This window comes from Rousettus aegyptiacus, unplaced genomic scaffold (assembly GCF_014176215.1).
Source record: "Rousettus aegyptiacus isolate mRouAeg1 unplaced genomic scaffold, mRouAeg1.p scaffold_m13_p_1, whole genome shotgun sequence".
In the NCBI taxonomy this organism is placed as follows: Eukaryota; Metazoa; Chordata; class Mammalia; order Chiroptera; family Pteropodidae; genus Rousettus; species Rousettus aegyptiacus.
Window position 1 is genome coordinate 36,420,086 of NW_023416284.1, and position 24,137 is coordinate 36,444,222.

A 24,137-nucleotide genomic window follows, 5' to 3' on the forward strand; every position below is an offset into this window, starting at 1 on the left:
TAAATTTGTTAAATGGAGATTATAGGTAAAATGCATGTCTTTTTAGAGTACTGTTTAGAATTACTTGGAAGGTGATACAGAGGGACAGGGAGTAAGGGAGTTGTATGTAACAGGGTTAAGAGAAAGAAGATAAATTTTCCTAGGCGAGTCTGAATTTAATTAAAAGACAAGTAACATTTAAAAATAAATACTGTGGCACAGGATGGGATTATAATTGGCCTCACTTAACCATTGCTGGATAGAACAGCCAAATCTAGGTAAATTTTGGCAAGGATACTATCTTCAACCATTAAAAGTTACTACCATTAGATACATGACTACCATGGTATGGTGTCAAATTTAATATAGTCAATCTAATACAGGTGGAAATTTTAGAATGTCCCCAGAATATTTCAAAATCAGGTTTCAGAAATGCTAAGGTCTCTGCAAAATGTTTTTTCTTCAAATAGTGAATTCTAATTGATTTTGTGATCTATTTTTTTTCTCATATTTCTTTATCCTGGGGGTGGGAGTTGTGGAAAGAGTCCTTTGCTACACTGCATAATAAATATGGTTTAAAAAACACAGGAGCTAGAGATGTCTTTTCTCTTAATCATACCTCTATATACACAAAAAGGAAATTTGAAAAATTTAGGATGACTACTTCTTCTGAAACTATTTTTAAGGTTGAAATTCTGCTTTCATTAGTTTCTTTTTGATATTCATTTCTTCAATTTGACTTACCTGTGGTCCCTTGCCTCCCCCAAAGGCTGTTGTAAGGAATTATTTTTAAAAATTTCTATAAGCAGCTTGAATATTTTCACTCTGGATGTCAAGAGTTTATGGGTCTATATAACTAGAGCAGTAGAATAAGATCTATTTTTATGTAAAGAATACTGCTTCCAATTTGATAGAAAATTATAAATTAAAAAATGAAACTCATGAAAAATATCTTACTTTGATCATAAACTTTTGGTCTATATTCTCCTCCAAAGCATTCATACTCCAGGGTTTCATCATTTAGGTCAAATTCTTCTATAACTGTGTCATTAAATTTATACCACTTTCCTTTTCCACATCCCCTAGAGTATGGAGATAAAACAAAAATTACGACGTTAAAAAATAAATCCCCAGCATTTATATTTTAATATTATCTGTAAGTGTAGCAGGTAATTACCATTTGAAAATACCTAAGAAAAATATAGTAAGTTATTTAATTTATTGATTTCTAAGATATTTACTAATTTCTAAAACAACTTTCAAATTGAAGGGATAAAAAGTTACAGTAAGTTTTAAAAAAACACTAAGAAATATATCAAAGAGCAACGCAATGCAAAACTTCTTTGTACCATAATGGTAAGTGAGGATGACAAAGTAGGAATGCAGAGGGGAACCGGGAGCGCCTATGGGAAGGGTAGAGAGAGGGACTCATGGGAGAACTTACCGTCTGTCCTTAATGAAGGAATAGTAGTGGCCTGCATGTGCCTGCCCACTGTGTACAATGACACCAACAAGTTCATAGTTTTCTGTGAGGGCAACTTTTTTTCGTGGGGATCCTCCACCTCCCTGATCCATACTTCGCCCGTTTTCACCAACTTCGGAAGATGAATCCTGGCGGGCCATTCCTGAAACTGTGTAAGGCTCCATATTTAACATCCAGGGAAACTATTTAAAAGTAAAAAGAGTACATTAATGTTGATTAGTAACATATACTGCCAAACCCAGTTAAGTCAGACACAAATAAGAGGGATATGTTTCCTAATTTAAGCTGGGACTATCTCTCCAATTTTAGTACAAAATTTCAGAATGGCTTGCAAGTCTTGGAAAGTACAAGTAACCTCTTATTTGTGCATTAAGGAAAGCATTTTACTTTATGGCTAACACTGAGATGCTTTCTAGAAATGAGGGTTATTGTTTACAGGTAAACTATACAGTTCCACTAGCAGCAGCTGCTTAAGACAAGGGGCTGCATATTCCTCAGGCTGCTGACACAATAGCCTTTCACATTTTAAATGAAATTTGAAAATATTGAAAGGAAACAGTAAAAGTGAGTGAGGCAGTAATGGTTAAAAAAACTTTTAGGAAAAATGGCTATAAAAAATTTTAGGAAAAAAAATAAGTTACCCTTATTTGTTCATCATATTTAATGGAGCGTCCACTCTCCCAGTCAAATCCAAATCTCATCAGGTGAATGACCAAGACACTAGGTAATGACTTAATACATGTCCTTTTCACTGTTATTCTCTAAAGAAAAGCAAAGCCCTATTATTTCCTTGGAAAAAATAAAACAGCCAAGTAATAAATACAAAAGTCACAGATTTCTACAGGCCTTTCCCACCCATATGAATAAGTAATGAATGACACAACCTAATGGAAGTAAAAACAGAAGCTTAATATTGATGTTAAATAAAACATAAAGACAAAGTACATGAAAAACAAATTAATCTTGTTTTTTAAAAAGGGCAAATGTAATACCTTTTCTTTACACTTTTCACAGTAATATGCATTACTTCCCTCTAGAACTTCTCCTCTAACGAACTGGTCCAAAGAAATTTCCAAACTCTGACAAGAAGTAACACCTAGATTGAGAGCCATGAAAGCTTCCTCTCGTTCGTATCTAATTAGGAAATAACAGAAAAACCATGATTGACAATGGAATTTAAAAATCTTGAAGTTATCACAATACCTGAGATTATATAGAGACTTATATTCACAAAGAGGAAAATCTTTCCTCATCCTTTAAAAAGTACACTACTAAATAAAAATACCAATTTTTGACAATTCAGAATTGCTTAAAATTATGAATTTCAACAAAGAAATTTTAGAAATCGAAAGCAAAGGAATTTAATTCAATAAACATTTATAGATGTAACTGCAAGTCTATGAGCAAATGCAAATTCACAGCCTACTAGAAGAAATCATTTAAAAATAATGATAATTTTTTTATGTCAATAACATCTTTACTAACCTGTGAGGACAGTCTTTACAGATCTTCTGATCAGAATAGATGCCCTGAAAAGTATTCTTAAAAATTTGGTCTCTCCCCATCTTCTGTTGGAATAAAAAGTTTAAATTTATAATTTGTAAATTGTTCAATACAGAATTTTATTTAGACCTAAGCTAAAGCACAGATGTCAATTTAACCACAAAAATAAAATGAGTCATATGGTAGTTTAATCTAGGAACTAATAAAAGGATTATATCCCATTAGACTTGTGTCAAGAGTAATTAAAAAAATCAAAAAAAAAAAAAAAAAGAGAGAATGTTTCAGTCACAGCTGATGACGAGGATAGCAATCTCAGTGATGATTCTGAATCCTTCTCCCATGCTACAATTACCAAGCTATCAGCGACTCTCCACAATCTTTTCTTTTTTCAGGTGGAAAGAGTATTATAAATTTGCAAGTTATTTAAAAACAGAAGTGGATAAATTGTGCCAAGTGATGAGAGGATAGGCACATTTTGGCAGTGACGGGAGGCCACTACCTGTTGCCTTCTGTAACTCAGAAGGCAATACCATTTAGGAAGTTTGTCACATGTTTTACTGGGTAGAGGTAGAAAGCTTTGGATTAAAGGTTACCAAAAATAACTTTTTAATTTGGTACTTATGTCCCTTTCGACAAGTGAGACTGCTCTGCATGGGGCCAGCACTTCTTTAGGCCAGGTCACTTTGATGCATACAAGTAAGAGTAAGTAGATACAAATGGTTCTTATTATGGAGTAGAGACTAAGAATTATATATTTTAAAAAGTGTTAAATTAAGAAGAAATCTTGGATTTTAGAGATCTGTGTATGTTTTAATGTTCAAATCCAAAAGAAATGATAACTACGGTACTGAAAATGATCAATTTTTTGATTTGTCAGTTTCATAATAATCTCAAATCCTAAACCATTGTTTTCATACTATAGAGTTTGAAGGGGTTAAAGTAAAAACTTTTTCTACCTTAAGATATTCATCCATCTGATCAATGAGACTAGTGAAGAACTCATATGCATCCTGTTGTTCTCTCACATAAAGTTCTTTGTTCCACATCTTGAAAATCTATGTAACAAAAATTAAACATGTCATTAAAGGAAAAGTAGCGATTTCTGAATGAGCACTTAATGCTTCTAAAATCCAAGTTCGCTACTGAGGTGTAGAAGTTTTCTCTGAAGTCAGATGAGCTTGTGTTCAGCCATCTATGCTTTTCCATGGTCTCTTTGGAATTAGAAGTCTATGAAACTATATAGGGTGAGATCTAAGTCCATAAAGAGAGAGTTTCTCTCTTAGAAACTAACCAATCTACAGGGGAAAATACAAGGTATTCTTCCTGTGAAAGGTAATAATGCAATGTTTAAAAAGATGTTATTTATTTAGAGGCATTAGTGAAATTGGCTTAGGTTCAGAGGAATGATTTGAACAAATATTTCAAACAGCTAAAATAAGAATTATGAGAAATACTCAAAATAATTAGGTTTAGCAATTCCCTAAAAATTATAAATTACTATTCTCAACATCGTAATAATTTGAAATTAAGAACCAATTTTAAGAAGAATGGTATAGACAATACTTTTATAGGTTCTTGGCAAAAGGATTAGTCTAGAGTTAATAAAGACAAGAGAAAATTATCACTAGAGAAAGAATGTAGACAAATTCTAAAGACCTAACATCTTTAAATCCAAAGAGTTCCTGGGTGAAATACCTTCCAAAAGTTCTCAGGTACGTAATACTGTAGCTTGCTCTCCATCAAATGACCAAAGAGAGACTGCACTTGGTAGAATACACTATCATCCGGATTCTCCATATCATCATCCACTGAAAGTAATGCCTAAAAAGAAAAAAAAAAAAAAAGCTCTAAGTTAGAATATTTAACTGTTTTACAGAAAGCCTCAACTTATGTATGTGCAAGTATGCACACTGTTCTTCTAGAATGCTACTTATGTTTGAATGTGGCTGTAACTCTGCACATTTTAGCTTCAATACTTTCTAGCTGGTGTAATAATGAAGAAATCATCTCTTTGAGCCTCTGCTAGATTATGAAAACCTGGAACTATTAATACTGCTCTATCACAAGCCATTACTATATTATTATAAAGTGCTGATGACAGTCTAAATATTTTTAAAATACTAAATATGTTAATCATTTTATGAAACAGAATTTGAAACTAATTTATGAGTTCAAAAATCATATTAGGTCAAATCCATCTGCCCAACAGGCAGCATATTACCTTACATTTATAAAAATGTGTGATTAAAAACAAATGTCTATATATACTCCAGAAGCTGCTAAAGAATCCCTAAGTATGTCTAGTTTTAGAAAACCCCAAAATGCATTATATGAATGTGGAACAATTTTCAGGCAATGCACACACTATTTATCACACAAAGTTAAGAGAGAGGAAGGAAGTCACCTCAGGGAGACCAGGCTGCATATACAGCTGCTGGAAGACTGCATTCATGTAGCATGTGGCGCCGCCATTCCTCAGACCCACAAACCCTGCACTGGACCTGCTATCCACTGGGGGAAGGTACTAGGAAAGGGGAGGGGAGAAACGAGAGAGAATTAGTATCTCTGCCATCAGCACACTTCCTCACAGCTATATGAGATGTCTGAGGGAGAAAAATATATACTCACAGATTTATAAATCCAGTTTTATGAGTCATGTTAGCAAAACCTATGTTCATGAAGTACCTCTGCAGATACTAATAAAATTATAGATTACTATTATCTCAATGTTTCTTTTTACTTCATAAAGTACTTAGCATATAGTGTGTATTGTTTATCCATTATGTAGTCATGCATTCAGTCACTTGATTATCATTTGACAAATATTTATTAAGAGTCTACTATGTGCCAGAAACTGTGTCAGGGATACGAGAGAGAGAAGAAATATACTTCATCCTTGATCTCAAGGAACTTATAATCTAGTAGGGTAGCTAATCATTTATATATATACTAATATATATTTAAAACTGAGGTAGTATTCTGAAAAGAAATATTAATAAAACAGTAGGGTTCTGTGAAGAATCCTAACCAGTCTGGGTGGTCAAGGACAGCTCATATCCTTTGCCTTCCTTTTCAAGAAGTTAACATTCTTCTATTGAATTTCCTCTAATAAGCACACAATTAAATGAACAGATAAATGCCCTAACATTTCACTTAAAAATGTTTCATAATAATACAGATTCCAGTACAGTGCTTTTCTAGGTAGAAATAATCAAGACAAGGCATCTTAGATAAAGTTCAACATGGCATTTCTCCAAGTGGAAAAGGATATTGTAATGAGACATTTTGAAATTCTATTACAGTAGAATCTTGGCTCTAATGCCATGACCACAATCCGTTATCTGCATTTATCAAGTATCTGTACCCATGTAATAACTGACAAAACCCTGTAGGTCTTTTTGGACAGAAAGAAATTGCTAAATATTATATACTTTTCATTAACTTTCGACATATATTTAGAGCAATTTCTAAGATCTAATTAACACTGTAATATATTTGTAGTCCAAAGCATAGATTAAAAAAGTTACAAAATAAGAAAAACTGGTTTATAACAGTGCTAAAAATATAAGTATTTATATAATAAAGATGTTCTTCATTATGTTGATGTATTCACTGACATATCAAAAAAATAAAATTTTAATTTTAATCCACTTATTAAATAAATGCATGTAAAACTAAAACACAGCATAAAGTAAACATTATAAACTACAGCTTTTGATACCAAAACAGTTCTCAATTTACACGCTCACATTTTACTTTGCAACCGCTATTTCCTCTATGTAGAACACCTGTTCCCACTTCCTTTCCTGCCTAACTTGTATGTTCTATAGTACTCAGCTCAGGCATCCAAAGGGGTAAGACTGTAAAACTGACTCTATGACATTAATGGAGAATGTAAAGGCAGTTTTAAAAGCATCCTCCCACTCCCGGTCTGGTACTCCAGTGCACTTGCAACTAGCTTCCCTCTTACAGATCATATACAAAGCTGTTTTATGGCTTCCAGAGCTTTGCTCACATTCTTCTCATTGCTTGAGTGACTTTCCCACTTTGCTTCAATTGACTCGCCAGTCTTTAAGGGTCTAATTTAAATTTTATCATTTCTAAGAAGCCTTGTAAGATACCACCATCTGGTGGTGAAGTGCCCCTCTGTTAGTAGAGCATTTAGGACATATTTATAATTTATCACATTATACTGAAATTATCTGCTTATGGGTCTGTTTCCTCCATTATACACTGACCTTCTTGAGGACTTCATTTTTGAGCTCCAAAAGCCTAATATGCCTGTTAGTGCATAGTAAACTCAATAAATCTTAGTTGAATTTAATTGAACATAGACCATACTATGACAGAGCCAATCTTTATTTGAGTTTCCACTGTGCCAAGTACAAACTTACTAAAAAAATCGGTTGAAGTGCCACTTTTAACTGAGACTAATTATCAACCAACTTGAAAATGTCTCTCCTTTAATTAATTATAAAGGTACCTACCATTTAGTAATATACTACAGTGTGTTACTATAATATACTATAGGTTATAGTTGATATAAACATAAGCAAAAGAATAATATTGATTTTCTTTGTGATAAGGATAATGCAAACGGTTTTAAAATTGTATATTTAAGAGGTCATTCTAAAAAAATTAAGTGCATCAGAATCTAGAAACTTACATCAAACTCCTTGGTAAGAGCAGGGTCAGGTTGATGATGCATAGAAAGTAGTTCTTTTGTAATAATTTGAAGATTCGAAGGTGAGCTATCGGCCAGCATTACAAGGACTTCATAGGCTGCCAATCTGCTATTCACTGTACTACACCTAAAACAAGAGATGCAAGTCAATTCAACAGTGAATAATCTACTTATCTTGCTCATTAATCTAAACCAACATTTGAAGTGAAAATATTAGAGCTGCAATTCCTCAAACAGGGTTAAGTCAGGTCTGACGGCAGAACTCTAGTACTTCTAGTATGCTGTGCTTACTTAACAATGAAAGAGACAATGAATAGTGAGTGGAGAGATGAATATGGTTGAGCACTAAATATCTTCTTGGACTGAGGAAGGGTAGCAAAACATTTCACTTATGATTCCACAGTATGCTAATCTAAAGGATGTATCCACAAGAACAGAAGATAAAGAGTCTGAAATTTTACCAAAACCACAATATGGGAATAACTATCTTTTAATTAAAGGAGGTAGCAAGAAAGAGTTTTGCAGATATCACCCTGAAATTCAAATATCTAAACAGCAAAAATGAAAGCTATACAAATCAGAACAAATGCTTGTAAACATTTTATATGTGTCTGTAGATAAAAAATTCTTCAAGGACTAATCAACTTTCCATTTTGCTGGGGAAAAAATGGAGACAGAAACACATCGTTTGACTAATCAATCTGTTTAAAATGACAATAAAAAATAGCAAGCCTTCCGCGGGAAACTAAAGGCTGCATATATTGCTCACCTTTTAAAGAAATCATTTTGGGGATAAACAGTAATTTCTCACTGTCACCTATGCCAACCTTGCAATACAGAGGAGATATCATAGGTTAGGAAGGATACACAGAAAAGAGGACATCCAATCTCTGAGAGAAACACTTATGGAGTGGAGCGTAGAAGACGTGTTCAAATGGGGGTTGTGGGGCTCTTAGATCAACACTGTGCCAGGCACTGATGACAGCAGCTATGGAGTGGGAACTGTCCTTTGCAACTTATCTGAACTTCTGGGTTGCAAAGGACAGGTAAAGAATGAATAGTAGGTGCCAAATACACAGGCTAAACATTAAGAAGTTCTTTTGTTGTTAGTGTGATATAAGAATAGCATTACCTGTGAAGAGTTTCTGTGTATTTTAAACCTCTTTTTTGGCTTTAGGGTTTAGGTGGGCAAAGGCTGAAAATCACTGCGATAAATGGACACCATTCAGTATACTTGGGAAGGATGAAACAAATGTTTCCTTTTCTATCTAAGGCACTGTATATGATTAAAATAACAACTCCTTGTGGATGGAAGGATTACTTTTAATAAACGTAAAGGGAAAGATTCACGAATAAAAATGTCAATAAAACTGAAGATTTATTTTCTCTGTTCACTGAAAACTGAAATACTCATGTATTTCTACTGTTTTAATCAAAGACTCCCAAGAAGCTAGCACCAAATCTTCCAGAATAAGCCTGGGGCAGCGGTGAGGATGAGAGTCACAGCCTTAGGGACACCCCAAGAGTACTAAAGAAGGTTTATTACCTACAGTAGATTTTGCTAATAAGGAATCTCTAAACAGAGATATTCATACATGATAAGACACCTCTTAAGATCCCATAAAAATATTGATTACGCTTCGCTCATTTCCTTAACCACTAAAATTAGGAGAAAATTTTATTCAATGGTTAAATACCAAATCCTCAGTTTCTTTGGCGTTACTCAATTAACTCTACTTTTCATGAAAAAAGAACAACGTTAAGTTAGATTTGGAGCAAATAAGATGGTGGTGTTAGCTGTTTCCGCCTCTCTGAGTATAAACATCGCCTAAGCAGGGTCAGCATTACAGAAGGGTCTTCTAAATTTCGACTCTTAGAAACTAATATAAAATTTGATTCTAAAATCACCACTATAATCAATCCCTAACAGTTTTAATTATCAGGACACAGTTAATATTCAGCAAATCACAAGGTTCATGCACTAAAGCATCGATACTTTTCTCCTAGAAAAAAACCTCAAAACTTAGAGCCTGTTTACTTTTACTGTGGCATAATTCTTACAACCTTAGTTTCTCTTGGAACATTATTACTTATTCTTCCATTCTGATAATGATGATACCAGCATACTTGCTCAGCACTTACTGTATGGTAGGCAGGCTTTATCCTAAGCTTCTTTACATGCATTTCTTTAAATAGTGGATATATCTTATAAGCTATGCACACTCACAAGATGGAAGACAAACTCCAACTTAAGAAAATCTTTTTGGACTAAAGTTTCGAATTAGAATTTTTACCAAGACTGAACACAACGTGCATTTTCCATACTTTGGATGAAAGTCCTGTTGACTGATGGCGGCACTGCCAGCTGGAGAATGACTATTTAAAATAATTCTAGAAGCTCGGAAAAGGAAGTCATCTAACAATGGTTTAATGAGTGATGAACCTGGAATAGAGCATAATATTCATGTTGAGGATGAACACATATTTTAAATCAAAGATCCTGTCTTGCACTTTCATTATCAGAGCGGCAAAGGCACCCGAGGCCACTCAATGGCAGGGCATTCGATTTGATGCATTATTTTTGAGCACTTATAATACAGGGTAAATTAAAGCTCTTGGGACAGAGGGGTGGGGATGAGTGGTAGAGACAAGTGACAGGATAAAAGTATAGACAATTGAGGGGGGTACTATCCTGTATGAGCTTACAATAGAGTGAAAGGAGTCAAACTTTCACTTTAGAAATACAAATGCCAAGAACACAACAAAACGGAATGGTTTAAGTGGATAATTAATTCTTACTTTGGGCATAGGGGATTCCACATGAGAGCTCCTGAAAACTTTAAAATCTTGCCTTTTTTAGGTAAAAATGATTTGCCCTTCTCAACCTGGTTTAGAATCACTCTTTTCTATGTATCTCCAGTAGCCAAGAAGATTTTTATAGAGCTTAGTTTGTGTGATAAAAGTGATAATAAATGTTTTCTGAATATAATTATAATATTGAATATGCTTTTACAAATTACATGTGTACCCCAGGAGACTCATATGTACCCTACAATCTAGGGGTCACCGGTGATTGGGGGCTGCCTCTCCAGGTGAAAATTACTCTTTAAAAAGAGTAAGATATACAACAAATTATATTTTACAAAGTACATAACAGTAAAAAAAGAAAAACCTACTTTGGATTATAATTTTTACTCGGTACTAAGCACTTACGTAATCCAACTGTTTTGAACACTGTAAGGTTCTCTATATAGTTTAACGATACAGGTAAAATATACCTTAAATTTGTTAGCCACTAAAATTCCAGACAATCTCCTATTGCTTGAAGGGTCAATTTTCTATGGAACACTTTGGACCAATCTTATTTTCCCAATTACATACAATACCATGGCAATAACTGAGAATGAGGTATTCTGTCACACAATATGATGAAGCAATAATTACCAAGCATTTCCTTTTCTGCCCCGCAGAGTGAAAGAAGGGTCTTAATAAGCCTTAAGTGTCCTGCCAATAAAATGTTGTCTGCTTCACTGGTCTCACATTCAGCTGTGCGATTAGGTTCAAAGTTATCCAGCCAAGTAATCTCATCTTCGAGCATGGTAGCTGGGCTGATTCTTAACTGCTCCATTTCTGAAGCTAAGAAGAAAACAAAAATCCATTTCTAAGAGAGATTTATCTTCATGTTGTCAAAATCCTGAGTTAAAGTGACTGAAGTCAAGTCTCAATCTCTCACTTCATAGATCTCAAAAACAAACTAACGACCACAACAAAATCAACATTAATAATGTTGTTAATAAATAACAACATTCCTTCCCTCATTCACTCTATCAGTCATAAACTAAACATATGTTGAGTGCCTCCTCTGTGCAGGTCACTGTGCTATATGCTGGGGATATGAGACGAAGAAGAATTCTTGTCCCAAAGTCCCTGGTTTGGTGGGTGTTAGCAGATGTCTCAGGGAACAAATCTTTCTAGAGAAGGATGCAATCAGAAGGGTATAAGGAAAACCAATGCTCCTGCCATGTTACTCAAGCCAAGAAAAGGTGGAGTTCTGCGAAGAGGAGAGGTCAACAGCATAGCAGCAGGTTTCCGACCAAAGAGCCAAACTCCAGAGAATGACTCTGATCTTTTGTATTAAGAGTTTCACTTCCCCTCCAAACGGATTTAAAACAAGATTCTATACTGGAAGTTGGGGCTGGGGAGGAGAGGAGGGATCATGCTCTACTTCCACTGCTCTACAGACACAAGCGAGCAGTGTCTCAGATGGTGAGGTGAAAATGGGATACTTCAGGGTCAGCAAGAGCTGGACTGGCACTGGATATGAATCCTGTCTCTACCACTTACTATTTGTCCTTGTCACCTTATAAATGAGGCTGCTGTGTGTAAAGTGCCGAGTATAGGCATTGGCATATAGAAAATACTCCAAAATGGCGAATATAGCTTATTTCAAGACATGTGCCCACCCAGTCCTCAACATCCTAATAAGGAATGCTGGAACCCTCATTTGTTACTCAGTGACACTAGGGAGGCCTACATTATTAACTTGTTCATGTATTCTGAAGTTGTACGTTTATAGCTAATTCAAGTCCAGTCCTCAAGAAGCAAAGTAAATACTCTCTCCACGTCTACGCTAGAGAGCAAACCTTGCTGGCTGCTGCCCAACTTTCACTGGAAGCCTGGTTGAAAAATGCACTATTAGGCTACATTGTTAATTGGACATGTAGTCTGTCTACTTTTCTAGATACAATAGGTCTTATCCTTGTGTCAAGACATTCACTCAGACTATATTATCCCAGGCTCCAAGTTCACTCCAGTACTCAGAGCACTGTGTCCTCAGCTTTTGAGAGCTACTTAGGAAACCGATGAAGACATTTGCCTTAGAGATGTGTTGAGGCATACTATCAGTCACTATGGCTTTATGTGTTCATTACATCTAGACTTTTGTATGAAGTTTGTTTTAGGTTTAAGTGCTGGGCAAAATATATATATATATATTTTTTCTTTTTGAGAAATCATTCTGTTTCTTCTTCTAGGGTACTGAGAACAACCAACAATATACCATTTCCTTTATAAGTTTGTCTTCCAGGAACCTCACACCCAAATTCTGGCTCTGTGGGGCTCTACGGCCTTGACATTCTTTTCCAATTAATATTTTTTGTTGATCCTGACTTTTCTTTTCTTTTCTTTTAAGCTGAAATAAATCTTTTGGGTAAAGGGTGGGAAATTAACTAACAAACTCTTGATTTGACAACTAAAATTTACACAGAGAATTCCAATATATATTTGCATTATACAAAAGTAAGTAAAGATGACTAAAATTCGAACACTCTAACAAGAGAATTTCTAACACTATTTCAATCACCTAACGTTAAATAATAATTGACTTCTATCACCCACTTCTATTACTATCAACATACTTTGAGATTCCTTCTTTCCTTCAGTGATTGACCTTTAAAATTGTCAAAATTGACTATACTAGAGAGAAAGACTCTTCCTAATAGTTTTGTATCAATGTAATTAAAATATGACAATTTTTAAAATCAACAAACCTCAACACATTAATAGTTGGGTATATAATGGGAGAAGAGATAATTGGTACGTGGGTTTATATGCTATTTTCAGAAAAAATAAAATTCAACTTCAAATAATAATTATAATCTCATTTATATCTGAGATACAGTAAGTCAGCTTTAGAAATGTCCATCTGACATTCTTTTCTGCTCCTTCCTACCACCATCCCCCATAAATCAAAGTTAGACATTTACTTACTTGTCAGATCATCTAATAGTTGGCACCTCAAATCAAAATATTCCATACACTGAGATAAAAGCCTAAAAAATAGATTTCAATTATTAAAAAGAGGTTGATTTGAAAAAAGCATTTTCCTTGTAATAAGTTAATAAAACAACAGTGAATGAGAATTTTCCTAAGCATAAAATAACTACTTTTACATTAATTCAACTTCAATATTTTAGCAAGAAGCACACTAATAATTTTACTAATAACACAGTATAGGAATAATAGTGTAAAGAGAGGAAACTTATTAAATCTATCACATTTTGTATTGATGTATACACTGACTGCATACAAAATACACCGATTACATTCATTCATTCAAAAAATCAGCCAATACTTACTGAGCACTATGCTTAGAACTGTTTTAGGGAAAAAGTGAACAAAGGAGACAGACAACAAATAAAAAAACTACATATATGTGTCAACTGGTGATAATGTGAAGAAGAAAAATAAAGCAGAGTAAAAAAAGACAGAGAAAATTTTTTTTTTTTTAAATTTAGGATAACCAGTGAGGTTTTCTCTGCAAATGTAATAGTGAAAAGCACAGGTTTCAAAGTCACTAATGATGACCACAGATATTGAACCAAGATTTATGATTAAAAAAGTGAGGATAATAAAACCACCAAGCTCATTTGGCCACTGTGAAGATTAAATGATAAATATATGCAAAGAATTCAGCATGCTGTATGGCACACAGCCAGTCCGTGGTAACTGCTATTATCATCATTACTATCATTATTAGGGAAAACATGTATCAAACTTGGGCATTAAAAACCTAATTTAAAAAATGAGAAAAGAACTCGAATAGACATTTCTCCTAAGAAGATATACAAATGGCCAATAAGTACATGATGAAATACTTGACATCACTAATCATTAGGAAATGCAAATCAAAACCACAATGAGATCTCACTTCACACCCATTAGGAAGGTTACTATCAAAAACATACAAATAAAAGGAAACAGAAACCCACAAGTGTTGGCAAGGACGTAGAGAATATGAAACCCTTATCCATTGCTGGTGGGAATATAAAATAGTACAGCGACTGTGAAAAACAGTATGGTGGTTTTTCAAGAAATCAAACATAAAATTACCACATTATAATTTGAAGCAATTCCACTTCTTAGCATTTACCCAAAAGAACTGAAAGCAGAGACTCAAACTGATATTTGTACACCCGTGTTCATAGCTGCATTATTCATTATAGCCAAAAGGTAAAAACAACCCAAATATCCATCTACAGAAGAATGGCTAAACAAAATATGGTATATAAATACAAGAAAATATTATTCAGTCTTAAGTAGAAATGAAACCCTGACACATGCTACAACATGGATGAATCTTGAAAACATATACCATGTGAAATAAGTGAGACACAAAAGGACAAATCACTGTATGAGTTCACTGATATGAGGTACCTAGAATAGTTAAATCCATAGAGACGGAAAGTAGAATGGTGGTTCCCAGGGGCTGTGGTGAAGGAAGAATGGGGAGTTTCAGTTGGGATGATGAAAAAGTTCTGGAAATAGATAGTTGTGATGGCTGCCCAATAATGTGTATGCAGTTAATGTCAATGAATTATATACTTAAAAATGATTAAAATAATAAATTTTATGTGATGTATATTTTGCCACAGTAAAGAAAAAAGAAATTCTAGCAAATCTAAAAAAACCCCTACTGTTTAATGATTTATAACTTTTTATATATTATTAAAATTAGCTATATGTTATATGTTACAAATCTATTTAGCTAGTGTGTTAACTGAGGTTTGAATTTCTTTTCCACATAGAAAATTTTAATTTTTATGGGGTCAAATTTTATTGGTCTCTCATATTTGATGACCTCTTAATGGGGGGAGTTCCAGTTTAAGATAATGAAAAAAATTCTGAACATAAATGGTGAAGACAGTTGCGCAACAATATGAATATACTTAATGTCAATGAACTGTATACTTAAAAATGGTTACAATGTTAAGTTTTGTTATGTATATTTTACCACATTAAAAAAATAACCAAATTTGAATGCTTGGGTTTGGACTAGTTCTAACATTTCTTCCCTTCAAGGGCTCCAATTTATAGAGCACACACATATGGAAAGTACGTACCGATTTCACCTATCTTTATGGTGCTTCCCATAGCAAGGGCTCTCAGGGAGCAAGACGTTGGAGAAACTGGCTTAACTTGAGGTCAGTGTGTGATCTCCCATCTCCCAACCTGAGCCTGGACTGGGGTACCCTTGCATGAAGTCTAGCACACCAAGACGAGGTGGGGCAGGCAGAATGGATTTACTTAATTCATTCTATGAGTGGATCACAAGCCTTCTTACAGGCCCAGGCACACACAAAACCAAGAGCGAAAGCTAGGATACCCCAGCTATGTTCAGGTGTGAACTTAGGAAGTATGCTAAGTTAAGAAAGGGATGTACAGGTGGGCTCAAGCAGTCTGACCTTTACACAGGGAACTGGAATAATTTCAGGCTCTCGCCAACCAGGTGAGCAACTCTTTCTCTCTGGAGTAAGTGGACCAGAGGGGTGGAAGTGGGAGTTGGGGTGATTGAGAGGTAGAAAGTCTGTTATTGTTCTAACTCTCCTGTCCTGAATGGCAAGAAACACTGAAATGACCTCTTTCAGGACACAGATGTTAGAATAGAAAAGGAGAAATCCTTCTGTCATCTCAATAATGCACAGTGGACATCAGGGGAGCAGTAAATAAATCATTATTCTCTTTCTGTACCATGTGAGCTTTTTCGTCTTTATTTCATACCTCTGATTGACTCCTCTCATAATACTAGTCGGGGACCAGAGAGGCAGCTGAGCTGTGAGAATCACACCTAGGAGAAACTGATTTGGCTTCTGTACATCTGGATGAGATGAAGTATCTGTCTGACTAAGAGTATAGAGTTGATCACAGGCAACACGGCGAATCTGAAATTACATTATTAGTGGCAGAGGATGTAAATCAACCAATACTTAGGGATTACTTAAAAACTGATTTTCCTTTAAAGTATATACTTTAAAGGATACTATAAGGGTATGAGTGTTTCAAACATTAATGGTAAAGGTTACACTGAATAAACTAGGGGTTAATTAAAAACAAGTGTGGTCTGGGAACTGATTTCCCAAATCTATTCTAATCAATAGATTTATAATATAAATGAAAATTTAAAAACTCTTCAAAGTTATTTTTAAGGTCATGTAAGAAGATCAGAATTATAAAAGTTCATGGCTTAAAGCTGGTCTTTCTTGATTTTGACCAAAATATTGATACTTAATGCCAGCTGCCTTGCCAGCTATAGATGCTGTGACATTTTGTTTGTTATAAACAAACACGAATTAATCATAGCACTAGTCTCTTAACTTTTGGTGTAATATGGAATAGAAAAGAGGGCAGACAGTCCAAATGGTCACTTTGCTTCAGAGTGGTCTCCAGCCCCTTTGTATGACTCTCTGAGAAGCCCAAATGTCATTCCTTCTGTACTCCTCACAATGTCACAGGTATCCAAAGAGTTCATGAAAGAACAGGACAAAAGGGTTTTTTTTGTTTTTTGTTTTTTTAAATAAACAATTCTTACCTCAGCACTTGGTGATCCAAGCAGAATATCAATGATAAAATCAGCAACACAGGGCAAGTTATAGAAAGATGCTAATGATAAGAATAAAAAGAATTGGGGGCAGGAGGAAAATTAAGTTAGGAAATGCATTTTCAAAATTCCAAAAATTTTGAATAATTTCTTAAGCTTAACTATAGCAGAAATTCATTTTTTCTTCTACATGGAATTGAATTCAGAACCTTCAACAATGAGCCTTTTAGGTGCTGAAGAGCAGGACAGTGTGGTCATCTTTGTACCATCACATTTTAGCACAATGCCTCAAATATACCAGTTACAGAACCAATATGTCTCACCTTGATAAACCATCAGTACTTGTGAACTATAAAATATACCCTACCATAAACTTACAAATGATAAAAAAGCTTGAAGGGAAGTTGTAATTTTTTTACTTTTGAAAATATCTCTAAAATTAAACAATTGTAGGAAAATTTAAGAGTATGTCATATGTTCAAAAGCATTTCATGACATATTTCTCATATATTAACCTTCAAAAGCATTCTTGCTTAAAATAATTTTGGATACTATTTTGATGTGCCATAAATGTCTAACATTTTCTATGTGTTTATCTTGATAATCTTACATGATAAATTTAGATGTTATGCTAAATACATAATGGTCACCGATTCTTCATTAACAGGCAGCCTGAATCAGTAATAACAATGAAGAATAGAGCTCCTATGTGTTAGTACAATTTTTAAAAGTGGAGCTGTTAAGACTTCATTCCTGAATAAATATTTATTGAGGGCTTACTACTCGTTGGGCAGTGTTTGGGTGCTAGAGATTCAGTTGTGAACAAAATGGAGCTTATAGTCTAGTTGTGGAGGGAATGATGACAATAAATGCGACAAATAAACTATGTTGTATGCTATAAGTGATAACTGATATAGCAAAAGATAAGGTGAGGAGTTTAGGTAGTGCTGGGGTGACAGAGTATTGTGATTTCTTTAAAAAGGTGGTCAGAGAATGTCTCACTAAGAAGGAGACATGAAGCAAAGACTTGTAGGAAATGAAGAAGAGAGAGCCATGTAGGTAGATGTGGGAAAAACATACCAGGAAGAGGGAGCAGCCAGTGCAAGGGCCCTGAGGCAGGAATGTGCCCCGAGTACTAGGGAACAGCAAGGAGCAGGGTGGTTGAAGCACGGTGGGTAAGGGGAGAGCAGAATGTGAAGGCACAGAGGTGTCAAGGGGGTAGATTGTGTCAGGCCTTGAAGGCCTTAGTAAAGATTTGGCTTTTACTCAGTATGAACTGAGAAGCCACTGCAAGCTTTTAAACAGAGGAGTAATGTGATCTGACTTACATTTAAGAAGGTCCACTCTGGTTACTGTGTGGAGAATAAACTACAAGGTAGAAGCAGGGAGATTAGTTAGGGCGCTACTGCTATAAACCAAGTAAGAGATGATGGTAGATCAGAGGGTGGTACTAAGGGACAGAATCTAGATATAGTTTAAAGGAGGATGTACTGATAGATTAGAATTGGGGTGTGAAAAAAAAAAAAAAAGAAGTGAAGATGACTCCAAGGTTTTTGGCCAGAATAAAGCTGCTTATAATTAAGTTATAACTCTTGGGTGACATGGCCAGATCAGTAGTTCAGTTCTGGACACATTAAGTTTGGGAAGTGTATCTGATATCCAAGTGAAGATGTCAAGAGAGAGGTCCAGGCTAGAGATCCAAATTTAGGAGTCACCAGCAAATAGAGGGAATTTAAGGCTATGAGAGTGAATGAGATCACTGAGAGAATGAGTGTAGACAGAGACAAGATAGTGAGGAAGGGACTGAGCCTTGGGGTGTTCTAAGTTTAAAAGTATGATTAATAATAGCCCTAGTTTGTTAAAGCCAACAATAAAGATAAAAGGGCAAATCTTAAGTATCACCATTTTTAATAGTGGAGTCATTATTATGTTATATATCAGTTTAGGAATTGATATGTAATTCTAATTCTACAGTTGATGAACTCTAAATCTGGGTTATTTTCATTCCTAAACTCCTGGGGGGCAGGGGGTGGATATACTGTGTTTATAACATCTACTATGGAACCTTATATATAGAAGGTGCTCAATAAATATACAAAGTTTAACTACTCTAACACCATTCTTACCCACTTCACATGCCAACTTTCCTTCTTGTTCATTTCTATTAATATGACCTTATCTATGAAGGAAAGGAAACAATTCCCAAAGGAAACCTGCCCTTTCCCTAAGAGAGATGAATTGCAAGCAAGCCTCCTGCATACCCAGTTGCTGGCTCCGAAGCTGTAGACAGGTGACAAGAAGAGACAAGGCCTCTCCAGCAATCAGTGAGTCTTTGGTGGACACGGACTGCTGTCGCACACAGATGCCTGCATGCAGGGCCACTGGGTCTCCTTCACTTCCAGAGCTGCAATTGCTCCCTGGAAACAGGCAAGTAGAAGATTACTGCAGATCCCATAGGATCAGCAGGATAGTCTAATATCCTTTTAATGTGTTCTAGAATCCTCAAGTGAAATTAAACAGTTCAAGATGACACATTTGTCTAAGAAACACAAGAGAACGACTTTATTTGACCCCACCTGCTTTGTACTTAAAACACATTTGGAGGCACTCAAAATGTGTTTTATGAGGCAAAACTAACTTCAGAAGAACAGTACAATTTTGAAAGAAGAACAGTACAATTTTGGAGGCATGCTGGAGTTTTCCTGGGCTATTAAGCATGCTCCTAATCTTGACCAGATGCCCTTACATGTATATAAAAATCCTAAAAACTCTGTACATTTACCATTTCTGCACTTTAAGTATGTCATACATTTTAAAACTTTTTTTATTTTTGAGGTATATATATTCACACAGAGATTGAGCAAGGGAAGCCAAATGAAGCTGAAAAGTGAAGCTATTTATAAAGGCCTAACAAAATAAATGATCAGACCAAGAAAATGCCTTTCCAGGTAGGAATTCTAGATGAATTTTTATTACAGCCACAATGATTGGCCTCACGACATTTTACATTCAGCAAACTAAAACTCTCATTTGGTTTCCCTCTTACTGCTTATAAATGCTTTTTTCTTCTTACAAAAAGTATGATATATATATACGGTAATGTGTGCAAATCTTTAGTGTATAGATTGATGAATTTTTATTCATGCTCAAGAGCAAGAGAAAAGCCTTCTTTCATGTGACTCAACAACCTATACATAAATGATTCTTACAGCTATTTCTTGCCCAATGTTCTAATTACTGTATCCTTTTAATCAGTACCTGAACTGCTGAGCCTGTTTCGAATTCCAGCAGGAAACAGAGAATTACTCTCTTTAATTGGTTGGCTACTCCCAACGAGGTCGAGTCGTCCTGCAGCTGCAGCCCATGAAAGTCTCATGAAACAAGCCACTGTGGAAGTGAAATCACTCACTTCCATTGTCTACAGATGGAAAGAGTGTTATGAGAAAAGGTAGTACCGAGACGCATTCCTTTGGCTTCTAGAGCCTTTTTACTGGTCTGTTTTTATGCTTCCATACTGTTCAAAGACTTTTAACATATCTCTCCTACCTGTAAAACAAAGACTCTGCTTTCCATGCTCTGGCTTTAAATTACCTGCTACCAATTTGGGCTTTACCATTTCCCCTCTTTTCCACATTGCATTTCGGCCTGCATGAACTACCATGTGACCTCCCACAAGGCTTTGGTTTTTTTTCTTTCCAAATTTGCTCACATCCTCTCTTTTGCTAACCTCAAATGCCACCTCCTACATAATCATCTATGACAGCCACAGGTGAGGGTAACTCTTCCACTTCCCTGAATGCCCACAGACCATTCTGCCTTTGTAGTTCTCTTTTAACACCTGATATTTCCCTTGAATTGCAGTTATTTCGCACAAGGGGTCTCTCTTCCTCACCCAAGTTCCCTGAAGGTGATATTTATGTGCATCATTTTTATAACTGTACGGCCCCTCCCCACAACCAGTGCTTTCTAAATAGGAAGTACTTACTGATTCTTGAACACACAAATCACTTACTTGTATTGCAACTCGTGCAGCAGGGATGATTTCCTCAACTCTAATAGAAGACCTATCTGACACCGACAACTGTCGGTAGGATGACTTCTCTGGGGTACCACATAAGGACATCTGCCTGCTGGTCTGCCGGCTGACATTTCGGAATGGGCGAGAAGAAAGTGCTTCTATGCCATCTTTGGTGAGGTCTTCATCTAATAACGTGGGCATTGTTTGTCCGACAAGTAAAAATCTTAAAAGGAAGTAAAAAGGTAGGCTTATTCTAGCTCATATCATGCTATTTAAAATAACAGGATCGTTAAGAAAAGTCAAGTCCAGTATTGCCCTGTGAGACTCACGCAATATATTAACATACCTTGCCAGCTGTAGACAGATGGAATAAACTCCCTGCCTTGTTTCGTAGTCCACTTCTGATGGGATGGAGTCCCTCTGCATGACATTCACAACCAAACTTCAAAAAAGAAAAGAAAAAAAGCAGATATTAAAGACTTCGATTTCCTTTATAGGAAAAAATTTTAAAGTAAATTGCTAATAAATGTTATCAATATTAAAATTTATACAAATCTTTACACATAAATGCACCATACATATCTTTATCTCATAGATATCTTTATCTCAGGGACTTCCTATGATACCTATAACCTTCCTGACTGACTCCTTGGTTAGCCAAAAAAAAAAAAAAAAAAAAAAAAAAAAGGAACTCAATCCAGTGGATAGTTCCCCTTCTAACTGGTGTGAGTTCAATGATCTTGGTACTAGTAGAATGATCAATTCAAATATATATCCAGAACTGGTGATTCTATAAAGCTTGTTTTCCACAGCCACTATATATTATTATAAAATCTTCCCAACTGTTCTTCCTGCTTCCACTCCTGATGTTCCAAAATCTAGTATCAAGAGATAAACCAGAGTGATCCTTTTAAAATGTAAGTCAGATTATGGCATTCCACCTCTGCACAGAATTCTCCAATGGCTTCCTATTCCCTACAGAGAAAAAAGGCAGTCTTCACAGGAGCCTGTAAGATTCCGCACACCCGAATCTCTAGAATGTCTGTAACCTCGTGTTTCCTTCCATTGCCTCCCTCACTCTGTCCCAATCACATAGCCTCCTGATGCAGACACCACGTTGGTCCCACAGGAGCAGCGGCTGCTCCCAGGAACAGCTTTCCCCGGCATCCCAAGGTCTCACGCCCCCACCTCTTTCAGGTCTCTATAAAATGTCATCCTGTCAGCGAAGATTTCCCTGACCATCCTACTGAAAATCATGACCCTCTCTATCCCCTCATCTTCTTTTTCATACAGCTCTTATCACTACCTGACATACATTTTTACCTTTACTTCTTTTTTGTCTGTCTCCCCACTTTCTAAGACAATAAACCTCACAAAGATAAAGGTTTTTGTCTAATCTATTCACTGCTCTGTTCCCAGCTCTTAGAACAATGCCTGACATGCAAATTAACTGACACATAAAAAGAAGCTAGAAGTAAAATGCCTTTATTACTGCAGCTCTATAATTGGCTAAGCTGAAATGAGTTGTACAAAAGAACATCTCTACAAATGTTGAACAAAGAATAAATCTGTATGTGGATTAGGCTTTCCTTCCACATGCCTGGGAATTCCTTTAACTCCATCTTTCTATTTCTCATGCCCTTTATCTTTTCATGGTCTCACCCAACTTCTCTTCCCCTCAAGGCCTCCAAACAAGAATTCCTTAAAATATCCTCTGCTCAAACTTCAAGTTGGTTTTCCCTCCTAGAGGAAATGGCATGACTACTTCTTTCTAGAGCAAATCTCCTTTCAATAGCAGTAGAACTCGGCCCCATTGGTTGATAATCCCTTTTATTTTTATTCTTTTCTTCTTCATTGGCCCCTTTTAGTGAGCCTACAAAGAGAATCAAGTCTTCTACAGGTTAAAATCAAAACAGAAAAGCAAACTTTTCCCTCAGTTATTCTTTCTATCAAAGTCCTGTCACCCCCGCCCCCACTTTTTTTTTTTAACTCATTGTTAAGCAGAGATGTGCACTTACTGATTCTACTTCCCATTCTTATACTTGCCACTCAACTCTGCCAGCTGATTAGGCCCTAACGGCTGTACTTACACAGTGATGCTTCTTCCCCAAATTTCTAATGCCATTCTCCACTTCTCTTGAGAGCATCATATCTAAACAATCCACTTCACATGACTCACAGGGACTTCGTATGCAATCAAATTCATTTCTCTTGACTTCTTCTGTTCCCTCCATCTCCTTCCATGTTTATTCTCCATGAGGGTGAAGAGTCATCATTTACCCACTCTCCCAAGCCATAAATCTTAGGGCATTTTATAACTGTTCCTATCCTATAACTAATCACAAAGACTTTCCTATTTTACCTCATAAATGTCATTCTACCACTGCCCTAAATTTGAAACCTGTCATCTCTTCTCTAGACCACTGTTATAGCTCTTAACAGTTCTCCTCCACTTCTATTCTTCTGCATTGCAGTCAAGGTAATTCCTGGCTTAGAAACCTCCTGTTTTTCCATCCTCAGTGTGACCCTGCCTTACAGGTTTCTCTCCTTAAACTTTTGCTATAGCTACAGGCAACTGTAGTTCCCAAGAGAAGCCATGCACCTTTGTGCTTCATTCAACCGCATCCCCGCCCCAATCTCTGGCACAGAGTGCCCTTTCCCTCCTAATTTACCTAGAGAATGACTACTCATTCCTCAATTCCCACTTCAAATGTCACTTTCTGTGAAGCACTTCCTAATCTTCTGACCCTACCAAATTTAACTATTTTAACCACTACTTTCTCTCCTAACCTCCACTTCCCCAAAGCACTATTTATAAGTCTCTTTTTTCATACTTACAATAACTTCGTTATTCTTTGTTAAATTGTAAGCCTCTCAATGGCAGGGATAACACTTAATTTATCTTTGCATCCTCAGAATGAATGCCTTGCACAATATGGACGACTGGGGATCAAATTCACTGTATCGTCAAATGATGTGGGAGTCAAGAGAAATAGATCCAGCCTCCTCTCCTCTACTCTTCCAGAGAACTATTCTCACTACCAGAAGGGCAAGAGACAAGTTTTCTAAATAACCAAAAGTCATAAAACGAATT

The 24,137-nt window shown here is 35.8% G+C and overlaps 1 protein-coding gene across 4 annotated transcripts in view; it reads right to left on the reverse strand.

The window, feature by feature from the left end:
• The window catches only part of USP24 (ubiquitin specific peptidase 24), a 121,260-nt gene that overhangs the window by 28,917 nt on the left and 68,206 nt on the right, over positions 1-24,137 (reverse strand). For all 4 annotated transcript variants that reach the window (XM_016120293.2, XM_016120292.2, XM_016120291.2 and 1 more), the window contains exons 33-50: positions 21,390-21,485; positions 21,038-21,266; positions 20,284-20,443; positions 19,287-19,442; positions 17,017-17,087; positions 16,209-16,369; positions 13,419-13,480; positions 11,094-11,285; positions 9,975-10,092; positions 7,632-7,776; positions 5,370-5,489; positions 4,661-4,786; positions 3,922-4,020; positions 2,948-3,030; positions 2,455-2,596; positions 2,104-2,223; positions 1,424-1,644; positions 937-1,061 (exon numbers count right to left, since the gene is read on the reverse strand). In XM_016120293.2, the coding sequence (XP_015975779.2) occupies positions 937-1,061; positions 1,424-1,644; positions 2,104-2,223; positions 2,455-2,596; positions 2,948-3,030; positions 3,922-4,020; positions 4,661-4,786; positions 5,370-5,489; positions 7,632-7,776; positions 9,975-10,092; positions 11,094-11,285; positions 13,419-13,480; positions 16,209-16,369; positions 17,017-17,087; positions 19,287-19,442; positions 20,284-20,443; positions 21,038-21,266; positions 21,390-21,485 (2,426 nt within the window). The remainder of the gene's footprint in view (positions 1-936; positions 1,062-1,423; positions 1,645-2,103; positions 2,224-2,454; positions 2,597-2,947; positions 3,031-3,921; positions 4,021-4,660; positions 4,787-5,369; positions 5,490-7,631; positions 7,777-9,974; positions 10,093-11,093; positions 11,286-13,418; positions 13,481-16,208; positions 16,370-17,016; positions 17,088-19,286; positions 19,443-20,283; positions 20,444-21,037; positions 21,267-21,389; positions 21,486-24,137) is intronic.